The 25,223-nt window shown below is 43.9% G+C and overlaps 1 protein-coding gene across 11 annotated transcripts in view; it reads left to right on the top strand.

Annotated features, from left to right (window-relative positions):
- The window catches only part of LOC144125925 (uncharacterized), a 104,520-nt gene that overhangs the window by 63,304 nt on the left and 15,993 nt on the right, over positions 1-25,223 (top strand). For 5 of the 11 annotated variants that reach the window (XM_077659747.1, XM_077659748.1, XM_077659744.1 and 2 more), the window contains 15 exons: positions 1,806-1,940; positions 2,959-3,042; positions 3,825-3,928; positions 5,844-5,966; positions 6,071-6,167; positions 7,077-7,210; positions 9,798-9,944; positions 12,418-12,725; positions 15,413-15,608; positions 15,767-16,103; positions 16,209-16,394; positions 16,674-16,850; positions 19,778-19,903; positions 20,024-20,139; positions 22,164-22,244. In XM_077659747.1, coding sequence (XP_077515873.1) covers positions 1,806-1,940; positions 2,959-3,042; positions 3,825-3,928; positions 5,844-5,966; positions 6,071-6,167; positions 7,077-7,210; positions 9,798-9,944; positions 12,418-12,725; positions 15,413-15,608; positions 15,767-16,103; positions 16,209-16,394; positions 16,674-16,850; positions 19,778-19,903; positions 20,024-20,139; positions 22,164-22,244 — 2,351 coding nt within the window. The remainder of the gene's footprint in view (positions 1-1,805; positions 1,941-2,958; positions 3,043-3,824; positions 3,929-5,843; positions 5,967-6,070; positions 6,168-7,076; positions 7,211-9,797; positions 9,945-12,417; positions 12,726-15,412; positions 15,609-15,766; positions 16,104-16,208; positions 16,395-16,673; positions 16,851-19,777; positions 19,904-20,023; positions 20,140-22,163; positions 22,245-25,223) is intronic. The other 6 variants (XM_077659752.1, XM_077659751.1, XM_077659750.1 and 3 more) reach the window with 2 other exon arrangements.

Below are 25,223 nucleotides of genomic sequence, written 5' to 3'. Positions count from 1 at the left end.
CTCCATGGGGGCTGACGATGCCAACGGGCACACAGCTTGTATTACCAGTGTGGTATAGGTGCAGAGAGTGGTTATATAGTAAACGAGAAAGGTGAACAGGCCATGACATAGAGCTCCAGTGTGGGCTTGCATCTTCCTGAAGGCCTGCAGGTGTAACTCATATGGTAGAGAGCATTGAGGGGAGTGTGTGTTGGAGAGCTGGGCATGACAAAGGTTTATTGCCTGAAATTCCTATTATGCTATTCTTGCTCTGCCAGTTTATGTTGAAGGCAGCTCTCTAAAGGTTCTGTTTGTGATCGTTTCTGCCAAACGGGGCTTAAGTGCCTTTTGAAATTTTTGTTAGTGTCCTCTTTTACACGTGCTGTGCAGCTGTGCTCATTCAGTAGCAGTGCTTTTCCTAGATTGTGTAGTCTTTACAATATAGAAAGGTTTCAGGTTTGCTTGATCAAGATATACATTGAAACTTAATTCAAACCTCCAGTTTTTGTCGTAAATGCTACGTAACTGAAACATTACAAATCGTGGCCACCTTGGCATTTAAATAAAAGTTGATACTTGTTCAAGTCAAAGCTGATAACCTTCTTTTGGCCTTACCCAATTATTGCTTTATGTGTATCGTGTCTTTACGGCCAACGTACGATTTTTCGGACTCTCTTGGTACCGTGAAAACGACCGAAAAATCAGGCAGTCCGGAAAATCAAATTTCACCGGAAAGACCACGACTTATTATCAGTATGCCAGAGGAAGTGGTCATATGTATTGCACACATTGCAAAGCTCCTCATGACTAAATTTTGCCACGCGACATGTGCATAGACGACGGCCGGCAACTGCTTTCACGAGCTCGGCCTGGCTGTGCTGCCCTCGGCATGTCGCCGATGAACCCACAGGTTGGGACAAAGTCTAAACGGGAAAGCGAACATGCCACTGCGGGAACTGCGCTGCGCCCGCATTACGATGGGCCCAGAACAAGAACGCGAAGATGGCGAAACAATAAGAACCCAGAAACAGCCGAAGCAAGTGCTCCATCGGCGTTGGCCTTCGTCTTTAGGCCTAGCAACTAGAGCCAAAATCGTCATCGTATCCGGCGATATTGCTCTGCGGTGGCTTGTGTATAATGAGAGGCATCTTGCCTGTCATCGAAACGCCAGTTGTTTATGGTTTTGTGATAGAAAAGTCAGAGTTTGGTGCGTTTTGCCGCGAGTACGCTGACCTCACTTTGAAATGCACCACCATTTCCTCTTGCGCTCGCCGTCTCCATGAAGCCATACGCCTCCCATACGCTTCACTGCTGCCTCTTTCCCTATTCAGGACAAAAGACTCGGCATAGATCTGCGAACTCTGACTACTGTTCAAGTTCGTGCGGTGGAACACATTCAACAACAGTACGAGTTCGAAACCATGCGGGCGCAATGTGCCGACTCACGCAGAATTTCAGCGTTGCAAGTTAAGAGGCTCCCTTTAAGCTTGAATTTCGTTTTCTTTGATCAAGTTCTCGACCTCTCCTGCAGTTTCAATTAATGAGGTCCCACTGTACGCATTATGTGGCGGCTTGGGTACTGACGGCGAGTGCAAACAAGGTCTGAAAAATCGCGCAGTCAGTTGCGGTGCATCCAAATTTCAGTCGCTCTTATACAGTGGCTCTATGGGCCACGTCGTGGTGCCGCGAAAAAGTCCGAATAATCAAGCATGTCCGAAAAATCAGGTGTCCGAATTTTTGGTCGTCGCCTGTATTACAAAGCTGGTAACCTTCGTCGCCCTTGCAAAACTATAGCATAATCTCTGGCTCTTTTCTTATCTCTACAGACAAGGAATCCGACCTGGGAGCAACAGAGCAAGAAGAATCAGATGTTCAACAGCATGTGGAATCTGTCGTTGAGAGTCTCTTGGGGGAATCATTAGACTCTGCATCTGTGAATCATGTATACAGGCACCCTCTATGTAAGTTTTTGTTTTCTCGAGCTTTTGCTTTCTGTCCTGAGAGTCGCAACTGTTCCATATTTCTGTGTGGTTTGTAACAGAAGTAACTTAACTTGTAGATGTTGGAGATCACAGGGTATATATCATGTGTAATGAAGACTGTGAAAGAAAAGCTGGAAAATATGTAGTTGCTTCTTTGGCATCTTGTAAGTCTGAATGCCTTGTATAGTACTTAGTTTGCTTTCAGTGAAGTCATATTAAGTGATGTAATGAATGTTTTACACATCTCTTGTGTTTTTTTGCTTCAGCTGACTGCTCTGATAAGATTCATATTTCTATGTACCTCTAGAAAATTAAAAAAAGTGTTAGTTTCTCGCAAAAAGAGTTTCATCCAGTTTTTGAGCTGTTCCCTGTTGACGTGCAGTTTGCCAGGTTGGTGAATAACATGCAACTGCCATTGCCAGCAATGTTGTACTGCTGGCTGATAGTAAATGCTGTTCATTATTACTCCTGCTATGTTTAGTAGCTCCTTTCTACAGTCTATCTTGCTCTCGCATTGTGCATTTTCATGCATACATGCTCATGGAAGGAGCATCAGCAAATGCTAAGCTATAGATGAATTGCGGTGATGTTCAGCTTATTGAGCCTCTGTGAGCACCCAAGAAATATCATAGCGCCTAGTTATGTTGCTGGAGTGTGCTTTTGATCAGAGTAGTAAACAAATATTCAGTCGTTGTATGACTTTATTGTTTGTCCTTTATCTTTAAATCTCAAGGCATTTGCACGCCTTGTCAATGTATTATTGCTGAAAGAGTTCATTAAGTTGTGAATGTACAGGCACTGAATCACTGAGTAGGAAGTTAAGACAATCATAAAAACATTTATTTCTCTGTCCTCTTTAATCTGTGTAGTATTGCAAAGTTTTTGAGCTTTTTTTTGTTGTTGACAGAGGCATTTAGCTATAAGGTATTCACCTTTTCCAGCTTACTTTGCTCTTTTTCTTTATTTCATGTCATTTTGTGTCTCTCTGCTTCTTTAGATGAAAAAGCTTTCAACGACCACCAAGAGAAGCTCTTGGAAGGAGTTTCTCAGTTTACACGTGCCTTGCTCATTGCCTTGCAAGGTGAGTCTGCACTTTTGCTGCTAGACTTTGTTTTGTTTTCTTCTGGCTTTGTAAAAACAACATGCCAGGCATTGCTGCTGGCCATCTAAAATTGCTTTGCGATGAGTTTTGTTGTGGAAATTAAGCTGTGGATCTGCACCAAGAGAAATGCCTGCTGGTTCATATGCGCTCCTTGTGCCCAATAATAGCTACCAACATTGTTTATTGAAAACCTTGCGGTGTTACTTTTTAGCTGGGCTTCTTGAACTGTCATGCTTGATTTCCGTGGCTTTTTTTCTTTTTGTCGAGATTTTGTGATACTTTCGGTTGTCTCCTGTCGGCTATGGATGCAAATTTTCTTGTCTATGGTTGCGAAGCCTTTTTAAGCTTGTTAAACGTTTTCTTTCAGAGTTATTACTTCATTGCTCTGTCTGTACAGCGAGATATTGAAAATGGTTTTGCCATATGCCCTACTTATAATTTTCCTTTTGTTTTTCTTTTTATGGGAGCATTTCGTGGGCACTCATTTTACAGTGTCACTAAGATGTTGTTCAGTACTTGGCCATTTCATTCGTTTTTTTATTTTGCTGTTTAGAGCATCAGGCACAAAAGACATAGGGCACAAAAGACAAAAGGCATTGTGGACATGGGATGTATTTGACTGTTTGACCATGCAATGTTTTTCTACCTTGAGATGTTTCTGGCTGGCAGCAGTGAAGAAATATTAGTTGGAGCTGCACTTTCTTTTTTGTGCATGTGCACAGAAGTAGGTTCAGTGACTTGACCTTTTCATCTGACTACAGGCAAGCAATGTGAAGGAGACTTGACACCAACCAGCACACATGCCAGGCTAAAGGAGCTGATATTCAACCTCAACAAGGATGCAGAGTCTCTGCCCTTCTTGCAGGTTGGCATGGTGTTTTTTTCTCAGATCTTGTGTGGATACTTGCAAGCTGTCTTAAGGAGCAGTTTAAATGCAGAAAGTCAGCCCAGCACACCGCAGCAGAGCATTTGTCATTTTTTGTAACGGAGTGGATTCCAAGAGAAGGGAAGTGTAGCAGGGGGTGGCAGAAAGTTAGGTGGGCAGATGAGATTAAGAAGTTTGCAGGGATATGGTGGCTGCAGCTGGCAAAGGACAGGGTGAATTGGAGAGACATGGGAGAGGCCTTTGCCCTGCAGTGGCCATAGTCAGGCTGATGATGATGATGATGATGATGTTTTGGGATCTTGTGTGAAGCTAGCAGCACCTGAGAATTGCAGCAGCGCATATTTTCATGTGTTTCAGCAGCTTCCATGCTGCAGTTCTTTGCATAGCTGGAGCACAGCTATGCAAAGCTTCGTTGCAAGTCTTCGTTGCGTCTGTGGCATCTTTGGTGGGCATTTCTTAATTTGGTCCCATTGGTGCAGGAGTTCGACAGTGGAAGGATGTCCCTTTGTTTAGTTGGTACCAGTGATTTGTAAATTTTTTGGGGTGTAATTTGTGCTGCATGCCAGTGCTTTTGATTGCAGTCTGTCTGGATAGTGCTGTGTGACTGTTGGGCTCAAGAGGAAGAGGGTGTGAGTTTTACCAGTGCTTGGTTGTTAAGAATTTTGGAGAGCAAAACCTGAGCCTGCCATGACGAAAGAGGAAAGATCAAGTTGCACTGTGTTACAGCCCTCTGCAATGTTGTGTGTGGCTCAGCTTATGCTGAAACAGCAGTTAAGTGCTTGGGATGTATGTAGTTGTTCCTTTAGCTTAGACAGGCTTCATATTTTGAACCATTAAAAACATTGTTTTCCTACCCGCTGCTGTGGCTTGGCGGTTAGGGTGCTTGGCTACTGAGCCATAGGACATGGGTTCAGTCTCGTTTTGATGCAGGCAAAATGCAAAAAGGTGGTCGTAGGCTGGGGGATGCGAGTGCACTTTAAAGAAACCCAGGTGGTCCAGATTAATTAGGAGCCCTCTACAATAGCGTCACTCATAGTCCATGTGTTACTTCGAGACATTAAACTCCATAATTTGCAATTTTTATAAAATGTTTTCTCTAGTGACCAATTTTCTAACACCTGTACAAAGGCATTAGCTAACAAACGTAAGCTTATAAGTTCCAGCCTGCAGCAAGCTAATAGACTGCATGCATTTGACATGGGTGTGGGAACTATCTGATAGGAAAGGAATGAGCGTTGCTGAACTAAGTGCCTTCTTGGATATTGCAGTTGCCAGTTCTTAGTGGTGCACATGCCAGAAATGGAAAGAGGGAAAAATGAATTAATGGATATTAATTGTGAGGTTTGACACTCGGGAGCTACACACTGTGACATGAGATGCGCAGTGGTGTATATACACTTAAAACAAGGGCACCGCTGTACTTTTTCTTTTTAATAAGCGTGCAGTCAGCCTTTTTTGTTGGTTTTTACTCTAACACGCTGTGTATAGTATGGTGGGGGTCAGCCTTGAAAATCAATGTATTTAGCGTTACAGTTCCAGAGAAAAATGGGCTGCATTCTCCAAAAGAGCTTGTACTTGGCATTAGCTTCCCTTCTATGAGCTGAGAGCCTTGAGAATACAGAGAATGGGTCAAACTGTCTCAAAAGAATTCACTGTGGTACACATTGAGGGAGTGGCTTTGCAGGAGGTTGTATTTATTCATACAAGCACTGAATGAAAAGTGGTGCCAGCAGTATTCACAGACAACACATTGTTGGGAACCAGAACATAAACTAGTATAATTAAACTACTCTGCTGAGATATTTTTGAAGTTATTGCAAGCAATTTTATTGTTGCAAATTTTAAGTTTCTGTTCAAGTTTCTTAACTTTGGCAACATTTCTTTGTTGCTCAAGGAGGGATGCAAGCCAAAAAAGAAAAATGCATCTGCTTGCTCTGATGCTTCTGGCAGCGAGGATGGCGACGACATTGTTTGCGAGACCTACGAGGAGCTTCTTGTTGTTGCTATCATCAACAAGGTGTGTTGCCGTGCATACCGCACGATATAATACAATCTGTGCCACACCGCTCTGTGCTGTATGACCAGGCATTTGTGTTTTGCAATCTTCTCATATTCTCACAGGCCATTGAAATAGCTCAGCGCAAGTACCCAACTAGTACCACGCCTGGCGACCTGAAGAATGCCTGTGAGCCTGACATCATCAGGACAGCTAAGAAAGGTGGGGAGCTATCCTAGATAGGCAGCGGATCCTTGTTTATGGGCAGCCTGAGTGGACTTCGGAAGTTGGTCACCATCAGATGTGCCTCTTTACTTTACTTTTATTATGGAAAAACCAAGAGTGACCATACTTCGTTTCGTACCTAGTGTGCAGCACTGAAAAAAGCTAGTGAATCTCTTCACTGTGCCTATGTCTGTGCCTGAAAAGTAGTTCGTCATGTGTATTTTATACGGACAAAAATCTATCATTCTAACATAGCTCAAATACCACGACTGGAAATGTCCGGCACTTGTTTAACTTCTTATCACATTTCCGTCCAGCCCATCTTCGAGACTTAGAGGAGTAAGAATGACATGTGGCTTACATGTCATTTTTACTCTTCCAGGACACGGCTGGCACGCCTAATGGCACTGACTACATCCACGCCAAAAAAGTAGTGCACTACAAGTAAAAGTGATAACGAGAAGGAACTGATAGCCTGCTTGCCTTTTCCGTGATTTGCAATGCCATGCATGTCGTCTTAAGCCCTTTTATGTTTTTGTCAAGATCCTCACCAAGGCTTCGCAAAGTACAAATGATACATGGCGGAGTGATATGCTTTGTGGGCACACTACTTGCGTAGCCTCCGTAACAGTGCACGCTAAGTGTGAAACGAAGTATATGCATGATCATCAACCTCCTCACTCAAGTAGAGAGAAGTCTTAGTAGTAGGCTGTATATCTGTGCATAAAACAAATTTGTTTGTGTCTTTTGCCTCATTGGTGTGAATATGAGGCTGCTGCTGCTGCTAATATTGTACCATACTAGAGTTGTGCTTGTCCACAAGAGCACATAGTACCAACAACGGCAATGTTGTTACTCTAGTGTTACTGAACTGACTTCCTTTATATTTACATGCTTCACTTGCAGAGCATATTGATGTTGGCTGCCAGTCGGACATTCCATTGTCGGATTCAGGTCAAGAAGAGGAGGAGTTCACTGAAGAAACAGAGTCTGACGAATTCTTTTGGTCACGTGTTAAAGAGGACCCATTCAAATACATTGTGAGTTTCATCTGCCCGATTGTGCCTGCTTCTTGTATTCCTGCTGTTAATTCAAGCTGCTGTGATGTGTAAAGGTACTACAGTTGCACCTACTTAATTATGAACTTTACGGTCGCACGGATTACGTTCATTGCATCTGAGGTTCATAGTGACTGGACTTTTCATTTTGTCGCCAGAAATGCGAAATCTGACGAAAATGGCATTTGTTTCTTAGCAAAGGTCGTTATGCTAATCTGCTCCTTCGAAGCAGATCATATCATGGCGCTTTCCTAGCTCTGCAGAGCGGTCATACGTGTGTTTCTTGCCGAGGTCAAGCAACAAGCTGCTTTAAGAGCACGATTCGACTAATCACGGTTAAAGCGTTCACTGCAACTGGTGGCAGGCTGGCCTCCTCCTCGTCAGATTCTTGACAGTCTGGGAGTGCTCATACTTCACGTACAATGGCTTCGTCACTGTATCACTTTCCAATGCCAGTGTCATGATTTGCGCGTGAATAAGTCATCCCAGGCACAATCATATCTGGCCATCTGTGCATCAACAACGCATAGTTACCAAAGCACATGTGTCGAATCACGTGGGTGTTCAGCGGCGTCCTCAGTTGTTTCTTGGCCAATGAACCATGCTTTACGGAAGCAATTTCTGATGCACTCCGCTGTCAGTGCCATGTGCACGGCATTAAGCATTCCCATGGCAGTGAATAAAAATATCCAAACTGGAATGTCTCCACCTAATATGCCAATTGCTATCAGCATGTGCTGTATTGTAGCGCCAATGCTAGGATAGCTTGAGATCTTGAGTTCCTGAACGACACCCGTGTCCTGCCGCTGAATCTTGCGCTTTTCATTCGATGCTGAAAAGAGCATTGTCACCCCTGTTAGTTTCCGATGACAAAGGACAGCTGCCAGTTGCAGCCATTCATCCTCATGCACACAAGCAAGTTAACACAAAAGCTTTCAGCCTTCCACTAGCACAGGTGTTGCCCTTCGTTTTTGACGGAACTTATTGTAAAACTGGGCCGCTTTGCCATTAATGTCTCGCCTTTCTTATGGCATTCAGGTCCCCACATTCTTCCCGAGAGGGCAGGTGTCACGGGCTCGGAGGCGCTCTTCAAAGTAAAGTCCGCGTTTACCGGATGTGCGGGTTTTTCGGGTGCGGGGCCAAATTTGCGGCGCCCCTTTGTTCGTTTGAACCGAGTCACGGCGCCATGGTTGTTCGCTGTACCTGAGACTCTGTTCCATTGCCCTAATGCATATTTTGACGGTAGTGCCACCCTCGTTTGTAATAAGTGAGCGTTCATTATAACTGTGGCCATTATAAGTGCGCTCGACTGTAATTGTTGTGTGGTGCTAAACGGAATACCGAGACATTATTATTATTGCTATGTTTTTGCTGAGTAAATTTTAGTTTGTGTCAGTGATGCTATTATATCAAACTGTGGATGGTATGTTTACTGTGAGCACAGTTCAGTCAAGCAGGTACAAAGATTACTTTATGACCTTGCAGCTGCATAACAGTAATTGTTTTTAATTTATGTTTGAGCTTGTTTTAAACTGTAATGAACTTCTAACTCATTACTAAGTTCTAATGGTGTTAAAACTTCAGCCTTCAAATATACAATATCTTGGTATTTTTATCCCACTTGTTGCATGTTGCGGAAATGTGATCTTCCCAGTAATACACCAATGGCAACTGATATCCTTGAGAGAAATTTGGCTGTTTAATCTGCAAGATTACCAGGGTTGAATTGATGACTGCAAGCCTCTCCGACAGAAAAGTGGTAGTTTCAGCATTTCTTAAGAACCTTTACTTGCATAGAAAAATTTGGCTGCTTCAGATTATGCATTAGTAACCTATAAATCTGGACCCTTTTCTTGAAATACAAGGCTTCTCGATACCTGAAGTGTTTTTAGGGGCTCCAGAAGAAAAGGGCTAACAAATCAGTGGGGCTCACTGTGTGTGGATTTGATACTGCTAAAAACTTTGAGAGATATGTTAAAGTTAAGGCGCCCCGAGATCTCCTATCGTTTGGTGTGGTTAGACAACACACACATTAAATGCGAAATAAGATTTCTCATTTTAGCCTTACTCTGTGTAGGACCATGGTTTCACACAAGACTATCGAAAAGGTGACTTGAAGATGGAAAAATGTGTTTCCAAAAAAGTGCTCTGAGAATGCAGAACAGACGATTAAGAAAAGTTACATGAGGTGGTGACACTATTGGAGAGGCACAAATCTAAGAAAATCTAAAGTAAGAAAGGAATTTACTGTTGGCAAATAAATTGATTGATTGTCGTGTGGCTGTGGTATACACTATGCTGTAAGGCTTGCTTTAGCAGAGGGATTCAGGTCAATTTCAACCACTTGGTTCTGTAGTATGCATTAAAACCTCAGTGCAAAAGCATTTTTTGTTTCTTCGGGAGTTGAGCCTACCAGCTTCAGCTCCGCAGCACAATGCCATATCCTCCGAGCCTCTACATCAGTTACTTTGTTGAAAAAAAAGTGGCAGCAACGGCACCAACCTTTGCTTGTCTTTGCTTTGGTAGACAGTTTTTTGTGGACGATGTGGGTTCATTTTTTTATCCGCAGATTGAAGAGAAAATTGAGGAGGAGATTACAGAGGCCTACACAGAATCTGATGATGAGAGGAACCGAGCTCTTTCCGATCCTGAGGAGTGTGCCAATGGTGCAGGCATGCAAGTCCCTTTCACCCTGGACTTGTCTCGAGAGCACAGGGTTGGTGCCTCTGTTTTGTGAACTTCGTTCTTTCTTTCTTTTTCTTACAGTTTGCAATCTGAAGTTGACGATTCGACATTTTGAAAGCATTTGGAAATTGCTAATGCGTGGATGCTTTGCCTGTGAGGTCTGAAGAGTATTACTGCAGACTTTGTTTTAATTGAACTTGTGGTTTATTTGAACTGATGCTTTAGTCCAGTTAGCATCAAGTGTATTAAAAAAAACTCCTGTTAACTCGAAATCTGCATAATTTGAACAAAATTTTGGTCCCCGTTGAATTCTAGTTGCCTTATTTACTCGAGTTTAACCCGCCCCTGCATATAACCCGCACCCCTAAATTTAAACTCCATGAAAAAAAAAAAAAAACCTTCGCATATAATTCGCATGTTTACATGGAAAAAAAAAAAATGAGCGCTAGAAAGATACAACTGCACACTCAGTGATCATTTCATTTTCAGAACATTTATTCAAACCACCACCACCATGTCATTGGTTATCCGATTCTCAATCGTCACCGCTCTCACTGCTGCCATCCGTGGCTTCATCGCCACTCTCAAAGATGTAGTCATCCTCGGAACCGTCCAAGCTGATGGCATGCTTTTTAAAGCTTTTACGCACCAAGTTAGCCGGTATCGCTTTTCACGCATCCACAATTCACTGGCACAGTAATGGAATATCGGGCCTTCGCACGTGTCCCGTCGGTGTGAGGGCGTAAAGTCTATTGTTCATCCACTGGGCATAAAGCCGCTTCACGTGTGCCTTGAACGGCTTGTTCAGGCACCTGTCGAGTGGCTGTAGCATGGACGTCATGCCACCAGGTATTATAACGAGGGTGGTGCCAGTCTCGGCGAGGTGAGCCTTCACCGCATCAGTGCAGTGGCCTCGGAAGGAATCCAGTACGAGCATCGACTAGCGTGCCAGCAAGGCACTAGGCTCAACGATGCTGGCTGAAGAAAACGGGGCCAATAGCGTTAGGAAGAATAAACATGCTATGAATGGGGATTTAGCTATGCCTTTTGTTGGCCCCTCATCGGCTTGACAAGCGTCGATGATGATCGGGATGGCGAACTGCACGACCCCCCCTCCCCAAAGGAAAAATTTGCAGATAACCTGCACCCCCACTTTTTAAACGCATTTCTTCAAATTTTGATGCGGGTTATATGCGAGTAAATACGGTATTAAGAGTCGACTGCATTAACCAAGTGCTGACGCATAGGGCTGTTGGTGAAAACCTAACAATTGTTGCAACTGAGGCCCTGCTGACTCCACAAAGATGTGTGTCTTAATACAAGAGTACAGCAGCTTGTACATCAGCTTTTCTGGAGAAGGTGCTATGATTTGTACAAAGATGATGATGATTGCTGTTTTATAGCACCCTGGCTTCAATAGTCTTATACAACTTAAGTCTGCGGTGAAGCTCCACCCACATTCAGGACCTCCGCACAGGATTCTTCCACGACAAAAAAAGTAGTCCGTTGTTAAAACTTTCATTGTAACGTAAACAAGAAGGTAATGATAAGAAAAAAAATTACAAGGTCTAAAGTTTTGGCACCTGGCTGTTTAATAAAGTCAAACAATAAAAAGCTGATTTTGTTTAATGTTGTGATTGGCTAGCAGTGGCTCAGCGTTACCACCTGCTGCTTTAACGCAAAAGTGTTAAAGGATTTTTTATGCAGAAAATCCGGTGTCTGTGTTGTTGGCGTCAGCGTTGCGATTGAAAAATCACAGGCATGGCTCTGGCAGGTGGTCCCCAGAGGGCCACTTAGGTCACGTGACCTTGTGGTGTCATCACCATGTGCCCACGGGATAGTGAGCAAATGGCCCACCATAGCAGTTAGTAGTTAAATTAACAATTGATTGCTCCTCCTGAGCAACCTGGGTAGCACAAGGCCTACCACTGGAAACACCTGCCATCGATTTGCAGGTGCGATGGTTAAGCGATGTGCAGGGCAGTGGCGCATCGTTTAAAACCGGTGCACCACAGCACCAGGAGGGAGGGACTCCCAGGCATCTATGAATGTAGATAATGGCCTTCTGCATATATGGGAATTAGCCTATTACGCTATCGCGTCATACCTTTAAGACAAAGTTTTAAGTGTCTCCTCGATTTTCTTTTTAAGTTGTATTCTACTATATGGTCGCCTTGAGCAAAGTTGGATGCGGAATCGAAATTCACGTGTTCGGCTAAAATACCTACTCTTTTCACACGATTACAGGTAATCATCACAAAGAGTCTAAAAATTCGTAGACATAATAGAGACTCACCGTTTGAAAATAAGGCAAAGGTACCACATACCAAGTAAATATGACTAGGGCAAAACCTTGTCTGCTGGCTTTTCTTTTCGCATGTTTCATCTGAAAGTCAAGTGTGTTCAAAAATTGCTGTGCATGGAGCTGTGGCAGGCAGATGAGCTGCTCCTTTCGGTCCCTTAATTCTGGTTCTATGTATTTTTTTCTATCTTTGGTAACACAGGTTCCATTTCCTGAGATGGGTGTGGACATTGTGATGCCATATGCTCTGGACTCTGAGGACGAAGAGGAAAGGGATGACATTGATGGGCATGGGAGGGGGGCTGAGGGCAGTGATGAAAACGCACCTGTCCGTGTGTGGACAACATGTGTGCAGGACTGGGAGGACAACTGGCTGTTTCGGCAACGCAAGCGCAGTGCTGCGCTGGGCGCCTTCCGAGGTGGCCGGTACGCTGCCTACTACGACCCCATCAACATGGTCATTCCCAACCCAGCGGATGATTGCAGCGGCCGGGTGCGACTGGGAAGCAGGTAACAAGCAGTGCTAGTTCCTCTGGGCCAAGTACAGCTAGGAAGCAAGAATATGCTTTAACAGGAACTTGCCATTGGTGTGTGCATAACCTAAAGTGCCTGCAGGCTCCCAGAAGGCACCTGACGTGGTAAATGCCTAAAGGTGCTTTTAAATCAGAACATTTAAAAGTCACCTGTCATTGCAAGCTAGCTTTGAGGGCCACAGTGATTTTGAGCGCGTTATTAGCTAGTGCCAATCCTCCTTATTGCAATAAATGTAGCTGCTTAAGGTGAAAGCAGTGAAAGCTTCAGGGTGGAAATACAAGACAAACTGAGTGAAGACCGGTATTTGATGACTGAAATAAAATGACTGAAATTGGATGGCAGATTGGATGGTAAACAGAAATTTTATGTGGGTAGTGCAGCCGCAGACAGCTGGCAGGTTCAGATCTGGGCAGCCAACTTCTGCCTGCTCGCATCTGTTGCCGCGAGGATGCGCAGACTGGCTCTGGCTTGCGCGCAGGAGTGCAAGCATGTGGCACGGAGTCGGGGCTTTGGTTGCACACATGCCCCATGGCGATCATCTCGGAGTACGAAGCAAGAGTTACAGAAAAATTATTCGCTCGGGGCGAATACTTCGAAATTGCGAATACAAAATATTCAGTTCTAATCAAGTATCGAATACTACTATACTATTCGATCGAATATTCGCACAGGCCTAGTTGCAAAGTATACAGGCTTCATGGACACGTCTTCTCCTATGAAGATCCTGTGACTGTTGTCAAAGGTGCCCCTGAAGTAGATGACTGGTTATTGGTTGGCAACCATGCTCAAATTCGCAGCAGCACTTGCGGGTCCATTTGACTTGTGGATACCTCATTAGTTGCAGCGTACATGCTTTCGTTTCTCTTATTGATGCAGCTTTGACTGGAGTGTTAGGCCTGCTTGCAGATAGAGTTTATGCCTGCTTTCACATTGCAAACGGTGCATGTTACTGTGGCAGTCTTTCGATCTATAACCTTTAGCTCTGCATTTGAAACATTGGCTGGGCCTAGCTTGGTGACTTTCTCTTTCAGGCTGATGTCGAACATGCAGCATTCTGTCGTGTGCATGCTTGACTGAGAAAAAAACTCTCACTGCCTTGCTTGGCCCCACTGCTGCTCAGAATGGATGTTGAAAGTAGTGAGCTTAAACGTGAGCTGTGTGCCTCATCTTTACCACTCGGCGTGTTCACGGCGTACGAGAAGTTTCCGTCCTGTTGACCGCTCTATCCATTGCCAGCAAAGAGCCCGCTTTCCTTACATGCTTCCACTTCCCAACAGCCTTTTGAGCTCTGCTTTTGTCGCTTGGTGTTTGACGGCATTTGGCTGGAAGCTCTGTCTCTTTTATATTCGACGATAATATCACTCGGTATTACCTTAGTGAGAATCGTGCCATACATGACGGCATACAAAAGTTGTGGAACCCGAGCTCTTAGTCCTGTGATGTTGGCATGGCCATAATCGTGTAGACTTCATAAAGCAGCTGCGCCACCAGGCGGCCTGACCGATGTCACTGTCAGAAGGCTGGCCAGGTAGCGCTTATTGATGCACTCCTCGGTGCTGAAACAGGTCTTCAAAATATCGATGGCGTCCTTGTGATCACCTTTGTCACCTGTTCACTGAGCAGTCTTAAAATTATGAAATGGCCGATGTTGCTCAGCTTGCTGTCATTGTGGTTGGTGTGCGGTACATGTTCCAAAAGGTTTGCCAGTGGGACGCATTCTTAATGCGCACAAGGTCTAACTTCAGCAACTGGAAACCAGCGTGTCCATGACATCCGTAATGTCCAGTGATCTTAAGCTTGTTGGGCCTAGCTGCTGGAGGAAGCTGCACGGTAGAAACGTTTCACACTCAGGCGGTAGAAGTGGGCGCCTAAAGTGATTCAATGTGGTGGGGCCGCAGCACCAAGGTCACTTATTTGGTACTGTCCTTGAAAGCTACCTCTGAAACAGTCTTTAGCAGCATCCTTGTTTGGAAAGAAATCTGAAGTTCTTGATTAAGCAAGTGCAAGCTGTTTTTGCAATTCTTGAGTCAATCATGGAGGACTTTCAGTTTGGTGGGGGTGCTCGCGCCTGAGTCTGTGAGGTGGCTGGCCTCCTTGTGCAGCCAAGTATGCAAAGAGTGTTGGGTGGTGCATTTACCTTTCATGTCGTCCATTACTTGTCCCAGAAGCCACTACTCTTAGAGTCAGTTTGGCGGTGGAGCCCAGGGTTTCAAGATCGGGAAAACGTAGAGGAAGGCACACAAGTTGCGCAGCATCACTTTACTTCAGGCTTCCAAACATGGTGCTCACTTCAATCGACATCGAAAGAATCGAATCGAAAGATTTGAATCGAAAGAGGTCCAGGAGGAGTTCTGCCATTGCTCATAACCCGATGCACACAACTGACAAAGGTTCTATATAAAAATGTGCTAGTGCTTCCACCTTGTGTGCTTGAGCACTGGGATATATAGCTCGCATGATTTTTCATGGCAAGTTGAGTAAACAGTGTGCATGGACAGTACATACTGTGTACTTGTGGGTGTAGTCCAGCTACTATGCCTTCGTCCTTGCTTGTGCTTTCCTTTTTCTTCACTGATGGCGCTTTCTTAGGGTAATGCATGGGTTTTTAGATTGTCCATAATTTGGCTTTAAAAAGGATACCATTCTTTTTTTTTTTTTTTCAGGGACCTTGATGAGCTATCTGAAATGTCGGAAAAACTCTCTGTTGGTTCTCTGGAGTTGTCCAGTGCATCAGACTCTGAAGAGGACTCGACCGCAACAGCTGCATCTGACGTCTTTGAAAAGGAACCTGCCAAAACAGCTGCTTTGACTAGCAATGCCAAACCTCGGGCTGCTCCAACAAAATCTGCAGATTTTCCGGTAATAGCTAGAATAAATTATTTCTTTCGTAACAGCTTTCATATCAAAGGGACAGTTCATTTTTATAATTACATTTTTAGTCTCCTCTTTTATGTCTGCTGAGGAATTCACTGATTCTTCTGCACTTGATGTCTTCTGCATTCCTATTTCCAATTTAGACCAACTGGAAGTACAGGTCCTTGGCTGAGGATCAGTCGGATGACAGGAGTTTGCCAAAGCCAAAGCCACAGCTCAGAGCTTCGCTGCAGACACAGAGCCCCAAGATTTCTGCCAGGCCATTAACATCAACTCCCAAGAAAGACAAAAAAGACCACATTTCTGCTGCCAAGATAATTTTGAAGCAGTTGCGAGTCCCTGCCTATGCTGAACCTGGTGCAAGAAAGCAGTGCAAGGATCCCTCTCTGCGCTTCAGTCTGCAGCCAGAAGCCAAGACAAGTTTGCACTCAGGGAAGATTGCCAAGTTTGTTTGTGAAGTGTCAACACCCAAGCTGCTAGGCAAGTGCATGGCTTCTGCCTTTCTTCTTTAAAATTTAGTGCAGAATTCATTGTCATTGGTGGCACAGTGCAATGTTTCAAACTGCTGCTAAATGCTTTCTGCAGGTGTGGCCTGGTTTCGTGGCAGAGAGCAACTGGTGCCAAATGACCACTGCCGTATTACGAAAATTCGTGGGAAGGAGTACATACTCGAGCTTTACGATGCGAGCAAGAGTGACGAAGGCAGCTACTCTGCTGTTGCCTACACCGACAAGGACGAGGTCTGGTGTGATTTTACCCTGGCAGTTAGAGGTGGGTGTCTTTATTATGACATGTGGCTTAGTTCCAAAATGGCTCACATTCTTGTTCGCTAAAGCGAGCTACTGTTGGGACATCAACTACTGTGTTCTCGTTAATGGTTAATTTTGCTTGATGAGGGAAACAGCCAGGCAATAACCACTGCACTAACTTGGTAACACTAAAATTGAATTCAATTTATGGCTAGCATCTAGTATCGTAAAGGAGTGCTGTTTTCTTTAATATGATGTGTTATTTGCCCTTCACAAAGTATGTCGTCGTCTTTTGCTGTAGCCACGAGCCGTGCCACAAATGCACCCGACTTCACGGTAGCTCCGCACGTAGTGGAGCTGACCGGAGATCCCTGGGTGCAGATTTCTTGCACTGTAAGCGGCTACCCCGAGCCACGAGTTTGGTTCTTGCGTGATGACCTGCCCCTTCCTGACAGCGAAGAGGACAGGTTCTGTGTAGGTGAGTGTGTGGACTTGGCACCTGTTCTGCCTTCTGCATTTAATTAAAAGAGTGCATTTTGTCCTGGATTGTTATTATTATCATAGCGTTGTTGATTTGATTTTTGATGGGAAAGCTTCTGTTGACTTCCAGCTCTTTCATTAGTATTTCAACTTATGAGCAGGGCGCAGAGATCAGGGTGCAGGGACTTGTATGGCACACTTCCAGAATGCCTTTGGTTTCCATTTGATCACTGTGGCACTGCCTGGTGGTGCAGTCGTCTACCACTAGATGGAGCATGTATGTCCTCTCATACTTGCAGGAATTTCAGGCAACTGGCTTACATAATTGTGCTAAAATACATTTTGTTCCTCATATCTGCATCCCGCAAAGTTTTGTTGTCAGCCATACTATATAGAGTTGAGCCTCACCATTCGTGCGTTTTGCCTTAGTTTTTTTTGCCACCATGGCTAGCCTTACAGAAGTTTTCGTCATGTTTTTATGGTTTAATTTCAATTAAGCTTGTACCGTTGAATTCAGAAAAAACAAACTATGGAGCTGTGCTATGTTTTTTATGGCAGAGTCGAACATATCAAATTCTGTGAACTATAATGTCACCTAATTATGTCATAATTATGATGCCTCGACATGATAGAACATTTTTACATGATGATGTACCTCAAGAACATTATACATAGCACGGCTCTGTATGGCAGGTCTTTGGCTACAACTCCACTTCAATTGGAAATAAAAAAAGTGTTTTAGCAACCTGTGAGAAGTTACTGAATTAGTCCTCAGTTAGTTTCCCATATTATAGGAAGTAACGAGATATACTGAAACTAATTATATATTTGGAAAACAGGAGAAATAAATAGATGTGTACACATAATTTCATTACAATATCTCTAGTAATAGAAATTTTTATTTTGAGACACGTATCTCCCATTAATAGATGTCAGTAGCAAAAGTCGAGGCTAATTAATGCTAGTAGCTTACTGGCTGATAAAACAGCAGGTGTAGACAGTGCAGAACATTCAGTTTTGGAATATAATGAATGTGCGATTTGATAATGTGGTAAAATTATAACTTTGAATTCTTCAGTTTAGTTGGGCTGTTTTCTTAACCTGCATGTCTTAATGTTTTACGATATGAAGTGCTGTTCTAACTTGTTTGTTCTGGCTCCTGCAGCTAGGGAAGCTGTTTTTCAGATGTCTGTTTTATGGATGCAGACGTGTCCTTTCATATGTCTTTCCTCTTTCCTTCCTTCCTGGCTGCTGCTGACTGCTGACTAGCTTTTCTCGTCATGGGCTGAGTGTATGTCTGCAGTCTTTCCTATTACTCCTTCTCAATCTTTCGGACTACTTTTGGTCTGCATTTCATCTGCAGTTCTCTGTTGCGTGGCTCAAGGTGTTTGCTGCATACTGGGAGGCTAATGTGTTTCTATATACAAAATGTTTGGGGGTCACAATGCATTTGCTGTATGTTGGAAGGCTGATGTGTTTCTATGTGCTGCAAGAAACGTGAAGACAGTTGAAATGGGAGCTGTAGAACAAGAAGTTTTTAATTGAGGCAGACTATTAGTGCACTGATCAGTTATCACTTTGATGGTGCACAGACTGCTGTGTGGAAGTGTAAATAGGTGCTGCGTGTATGTTTTGTGCAGCAGCTAATACTTTTGTGTTCTTGTTTTGATGGTAGTGTTTTCCTGTTGCCATTTTGGGTTGACACTGATGGGACATTTATAAGCTTTATTGGGTCACCGGAAATCATTTCTCTCATCTGTGGCTCGTGTATGATCATACGATTGAGAACATTTATTAATGCTTGGAAAAATAAGGCAATAAAATAATAATAATAATAATAATTGGTTTTTTGGGGGAAAGGAAATGGCGCAGTATCTGTCTCATATATGCCTTAAGGGAAGGGATAAAGGAGGGAGTGAAAGAAGAAAGGAAGAGATAGGTGCCGTAGTGGAGGGCTCCGGAATAATTTCGACCACCACTTGCAGTTTCAGTGCATCAGCATTAGAACCTCAATGTCGGAAAAATTCCTCCTTAGATCTGTCCAACCATGTGAAGCTTCGGTTGGCAGGTGGCAAAGAGGGGACACCCCTCTCCAGTTTTAAGGGAAAGTAGGAGAGGGAAGAGGAAGAGAGGATGGGAGGCGACGGGTGATGAGCAGGGGAGACTAGAGAGTGGGTACTCGGTGTCTTGTGGTGTGGCATGGTGATGATCAACTGGGTCATGCCACCCGCTCGCACTGTCTGAACCCATCTGGAGCAGTGGCTCCTCCATCTGGGGTAAACACTAATGCTAACTCACACTCTGCCGTATCAGTCGGATGGATGGTCTGGAATCAAAAAGACAATTTTTTTGCAACCAGCCGAATTACAAGTTGATTGGTAATACTATCGACCACAACCACATAAAATCAAAGCTGAGCTGACTATATTCAATGACTAGTTTTTGAAGATGTTTTGTTTAGGGCCATTCTGCAACATAAGTTCTGATCGCATATGATTTATTGCGAATTTACTTTCTTTAGTTTCACATTGAAAAGTGCAGGCTTGAACCAATTTTTGCTTGTTCAAAATTTTTTTGGTGTTTTGATGGTGAATCAATGGTGAGTCAGGTGTGTGTGCGGTGAATCAAGCATTATTCTATTTGTTTGTTCAGTCTATTTAACCTGGGTATTGTTTGCTGCAGTAGTTTTTAGAATGTATGTAGCAGGCTAATTTTAACCAAGCTGTGCCGAGCAACCTCGGAAGGTTGGGTGCATGCGTATGCGCACCCCGATCTAGAGTTGATAGACTCAACTCATGGTTAGGCATGCAGGTGTCTGCATTGTGCATATGTCGTCAACACAGTGAATTTGTTCTTGACAATACTGGAGCCTAGGTCACTGGCAAATGAATCTGTTGTTGCTGCGTGCTCTTTCTTGTGTGGCAGAGAACAAGGGCTATGGCGAATGGTGTCTGAGGGTGCAAAGCCCAACGTCCGAAGATGAAGCAGAGTACATCGCCGTGGCTGAAAACAGTGTAGGCAAGGCTCGAAGCTCTATCACCTTCCGCATATGTAAGCGCATGTTCTTATTGCTTTAAACATCATCTTCACAAGCTTTTTGGTGGGTGGGGGATCCCATGTTTAGAAATTGAACTGCATGCCTATTTTTCTTTTGTTTTCTTCTCACACTAGCTGACTTGAAGGTGAAGCAAACCTCCAAGCGGCCAGCTAAAGAAGCTGACCCCTGCACAAATCATCAGTTCTCTCATGTTTTGAAGAAAACAGCAGAAAAAGTGGAAGTCGAAAATGTAAGCTTTTTTTGCTCTTATGTTTCTTTTCTCAGACTTAAAAATGTGCTCTAGCTTTGCACATGTTTACAGTGCTTGCATGATTCTGAAGCCTGGCTAAAAGAGATAGAATTGCAGTGCTTGTTTTTTTGTTGGCTTGTTTGACAGTTATATGAACTACATGGAGTATATGGAAATTACATGGAGCAATGTGCTGCCGTTGAAGGTGCATGTGTATTGCTTTTTCAAAACTCTACATGTATGAAAGAAAGCCTTGCATTTTGCTGAAACATGTGTATTTAAATATAATTTTAACGTGGAATTACTGTACCAGGCCACTTAGACCAAGCTTATTAAACATTATCTATCTTTGAGAAATTAATAGCATCTAGCTTAGACAATCTTAATAGACATGCACTTAATACAAATAATAAGATGTACTAGACTTTTAGACAGTAAAGGGCTAATGACAAGGCCTTGGAATTGGAGGTGGGGTGTAGAAAGCAGTTCGAAGATAATACGGAAAGATTTTGTTATAAATTTTGGTATAAGATACTGTGCTGAAAAAGATTTGAGTGCTCTACTGTGTGTGAAATGAATATTGATCGAGATTTCAGAGCATGAAGTTAAAATTTAAACCATGAGATCCTGAAAAGTTGGCTGTGGTTAGTGTTTTGTTCTAAGTGTTACCATTAGTTGCGATAACTAAACCAGCAGCGTTTGTTTAGCTTCTGTGTGTTTCTCGTTACTACAATGTAAATGCTGCGTTTAAAGCTCAAACCATCACACTGCATTATTCGTGAAATGGACTGAAAGCAGCAAGGCAATTGTGGGCATCATTTTTCATAATAGTTACTATGTCTACTTCCATTTGGTGTGAATGTGCTGTTGTGTTGATTCAGCTGGTGTATGTGAATAAGATTTCTCTGTAGTGTACTCGAATGCATAGCTGGGGTCTTCCTGCTCAGTATGTGATTGTGCGTGCTGATATTTGTTTCTTACATGCATGCTGTATAGCAACTTTTGCTTGTAACAAGCTTCATTAAGGGTTCTGGTTAATGCTGTGTTCGTTGGTGGCAAACATTTCCTTGCTAAGCTGCTTGGGTTCAGTTTTTTTTTTCCTCTTTTGAATGGATTTGTTTTATTAAGTGCCGAGCAGAGGGAACTCTCTCACATATCAGATTTTAGAACTTTTAAAGTTCACTTTAAAAGCAGGAAGATGCAGTGGAATTAAACTAAAATTTATTTCTGTAAATTTTTCATGTCTTACATGTACATGCTGTCATGCTTATGCAATCTGCATTTTAGATGCCAGGCTGCTTGATAGATCTTTTAAAGCTGTGGCAGTGTAGTAGTGATGATTTCAGTGTCCTATGTTCATCCCACGTATTGGGATTGTCACATGTTAACTTGTTGCCAGCGCAAGGGCCGATGATGAACTTTTGAAGATGATGACCAGGTCAGACTATTGGGTCTGGATGGTGATTCATAAGCAGAGAAGTCCCTCCTATCCTGTTAGCATATACCTATATGTGCCTGCCGAATTTAGGTGTCCCACTGTGTTTTAATGTTTGTACGTGGAGTTACCGGAGGCCGAAACTCATGATATAAGCTTACTATGGCATCCATACCTCATACCTTTGAGGTAGCTGGAATTGTTATATGGGCAGCGAGGTCTTCCAAGTTGCCTTCTGTTTCACTGAGCTGATTTGGCCACATTTATGCCTAGTCCAGATAAGCTGTAGCCATGAGTATGAGCTGCCTACTGCTGCAGCTGAACGAAAAATGTAAAAATGCGGGTTAGCTCTTCACCAAGTTTACGTTGCGTGTTTCTGAGAGCCAGTTTTGCTTCGAGTTTCATAAGGAATATTGGCTTATGCTTCTGGTGCCTTACACTGCGTTGGGGCATCTTGCTGAGCTGTTGCATGCTTGCTTTGCCTTTTCCGCACTTTGGTCGCTGTTTTGTGTCTTGGGTGGTGTAGGTTTTGCCTGGGCTCGCTGGTTTATGCACTAACCTTGCACGATTTTGAAATCCCGTGTGGCAGCAGCCACCAATTGGGCGGTACCCACCTCTGGTCATTCAGCGCACATGGGCTGAGCGCCAAGCAGCGATGCAGCCTGCGAAGGTAAAGCTGACTCAGTGCTATTAACACATTTGTTTTCGTTTCCTTTTGCCTTGAGCCTTGAGGCTGTGTGACAATGGCTTTTGGTCTGGGTGCTTGCGGTGGTCGGTAGAGCGTGGCACTTAACGTGGACGTAACGAGCTGTGTGTGTGTGGAGAAGTCGTCGGCACTGGTTTCATTTCTCCTATGTGAAAATATAGCATGGCCACTAGGGTACAGGTTTATTTGCTTCTGAAGAGATGGTGAGTAAACCCTCGTTAACTCGAACTTGCATATCTGGAAATATTGGTCATTGAAAATTTTTCATGTAGCACAATAGGCGTCGGATGTTTGTCACTGCTTTTCTCAAAATGCCTTTGTGACGAAGTGCGGCTGTCTCGAGATCTGGCTAGCGAAACTTCGAAAAAACTGCCATCAGCATGCGTCCTGCATGGCCTGCAAGTTACACCCCAAAGTTGGGTGCACTGCAACACGCACCCCTTGCTGACATACATTTTGTACCGCGTTGTACTTCACACGGTTGGTGCTGATGGCGGGTGCCTTTGTCACAGGCTTAGGTGGTGCACATTAAGGGCAATGTTGACTGGCCAGGCCGTGAGAGAGGGTGTGTGGTCCGGGCACGTCCCCACATTCTATCTTTTACTGTATGAGTAGCAGCATCGTCTGAGTGGCTGTGGAGATGTTGGCGGATGCTGCTGCCATCTGTCACGATATCGGCGCGATTGTGCGCTCGTCCTCGTCAGCCTAGTGTTTTGACTAGGCGCGTCGCTACATAGAAGTGTTTTTTTTTTATCGTGGGGTTTCCACTGTAAAATAATCCTGCTCTCGCACAAGTAATCCCAATTGAGTCCAATCTCCGATCCAAATTGAGTCCAATCACGATTGATGATCAAACCAATTAACCCTCGGCCCTCAGTCCCCAGCGGCTGCAGAGCAACTGACCACGGCGGCGGTCAGACCTGTGACGCAGCGGAGGGTGCTAAGAATCTCTGGCTCCGGACAGGCCGCCATTGGAATCTGAACCTGGCAACGTTTAACGCTAGAACTTTAGCTAGTGAGGCTAGCCTAGCAGTGCTGTTCGAGGAACTAGCGGGAATTAAATGGGATGTGATAGGGCTTAGCGAAGTTAGGAGGACAGGTGAGGCGTATACAGTACTAAAGGACGGACACATACTGTGCTATCGCGGGTTAGAGGATAGACGAGAACTAGGTGTGGGTTTCCTCATTAATAAGGATATAGCTGGCAACGTAGAGGACTTCTACAGTATTAACGAGAGGGTAGCAGCTATAGTAATTAGGCTGAATAGGAGGTACAAACTGAAAGTGGTGCAGGCCTACGCACCCACATCCAGCCATGATGACCAGACCGTTGAAAGCTTCTATGAGGACGTAGAATCAGCAATGAATAGAGTAAAATCGCAGTACACTGTACTGATGGGCGACTTCAATGCGAAGGTGGGCAAGAAGCAGGCTGACGACCACGCGGTAGGTGACTATGGGATAGGCTCTAGAAATAGCAGGGGAGAGTTATTAGTCGAATTCGCGGATAGAAATAATTTACGGATCATGAATACCTTCTTCCGCAAACGAGAAAACAGGAAGTGGACCTGGAAGAGCCCCAATGGTGAGATTAAAAATGAAATCGACTTCATACTATGCGCTAAACCTGGCATCATTAAGGATGTGGCCGTCCTCGGAAGGGTGCGTTGCAGCGACCATAGAATGGTAAGGTCTAGAATTAGCTTAGACTTGAAGAGGGAACGGAAGAAGCTAGCGAAGAAGAAGACCATTAACGAGTTAGCCGTAAGAGGGAACGCACAGGAGTTTAGGATAGCACTGCAGAACAGATACTCGGCTTTAACTGAGGAAGATGATCTTGATGTTCATTCAATGCACGATAACCTGACATCAATAATTACGGAGTGCGCAGTAGAAGTAGGCGGTAGGACAGTTCGAAAAGATACCGGGAAGCTATCTCACGTGACGAAAGATCTGATTAAGAAGCGCCAAAACATGAAGGCATCTAACACTACCGATAGAATAGAACTAACGGAGCTATCAAAGTTAATAAATAAGCGCAAGGTAGCCGACATAAGGAAGTTTAATATGGAGAGAATCGAGCATGCTATAAAGAACGGAGGTAGCCTAAAAACAGTGAAGAGGAAACTAGGCATAGGTAAAAACCAGATGTATGCATTAAGAGACAAGCAGGGCAATGTCATTAGCAATATGGATAAGATAGTTAACGTAGCCGAAGAGTTCTACACAGACCTGTACAGTAGCCAATGTAATCAGAGCGCTAATGAGAAAGACAGCAGTGCACAGCAATGCGTCATCCCGCCAGTAACGAAAGATGAAGTAAAGAAAGCCTTAGAAGCAATGAAAAGGGGAAAAGCATCTGGGGAGGATCAGGTAACAGCAGATCTGTTGAAGGATGGAGGGGACATCGTGCTAGAAAAACTAGCCACCCTGTATACGCAATGCCTTATGACCTCGACTGTACCAGAAGCTTGGAAGAATGCAAACATTATCTTAATTCATAAGAAGGGAGACGCCAAGGACTTGAAAAATTACAGGCCGATCAGCTTGCTATCCGTTGCCTACAAAGTATTTACTAAGGTAATCGCTAATAGAGTCAGGGCAACGTTAGACTTTAATCAACCAAATGATCAGGCAGGCTTTCGTAAAGGATATTCTACAATAGATCATATTCACACTATCAATCAGGTGATAGAGAAATGCGCAGAATATAACCAACCTCTATATATAGCTTTCATTGATTACGAGAAAGCATTCGACTCAGTGGAAACCTCAGCAGTCATACAGGCATTGCGTAATCAGGGGGTGGAAGAGCCTTATGTCAAAATACTGGAAGATATATATAGCAACTGCACAGCTACTATAGTCCTCCATAAAGTCAGCAATAAAATTCCAATAAGGAAGGGCGTCAGGCAAGGAGACACGATCTCGCCAATGCTGTTC

This window comes from Amblyomma americanum, chromosome 3, assembly GCF_052857255.1.
Source record: "Amblyomma americanum isolate KBUSLIRL-KWMA chromosome 3, ASM5285725v1, whole genome shotgun sequence".
In the NCBI taxonomy this organism is placed as follows: domain Eukaryota; kingdom Metazoa; phylum Arthropoda; class Arachnida; order Ixodida; family Ixodidae; genus Amblyomma; species Amblyomma americanum.
This window is presented reverse-complemented; position numbering and strand designations above follow the sequence as displayed.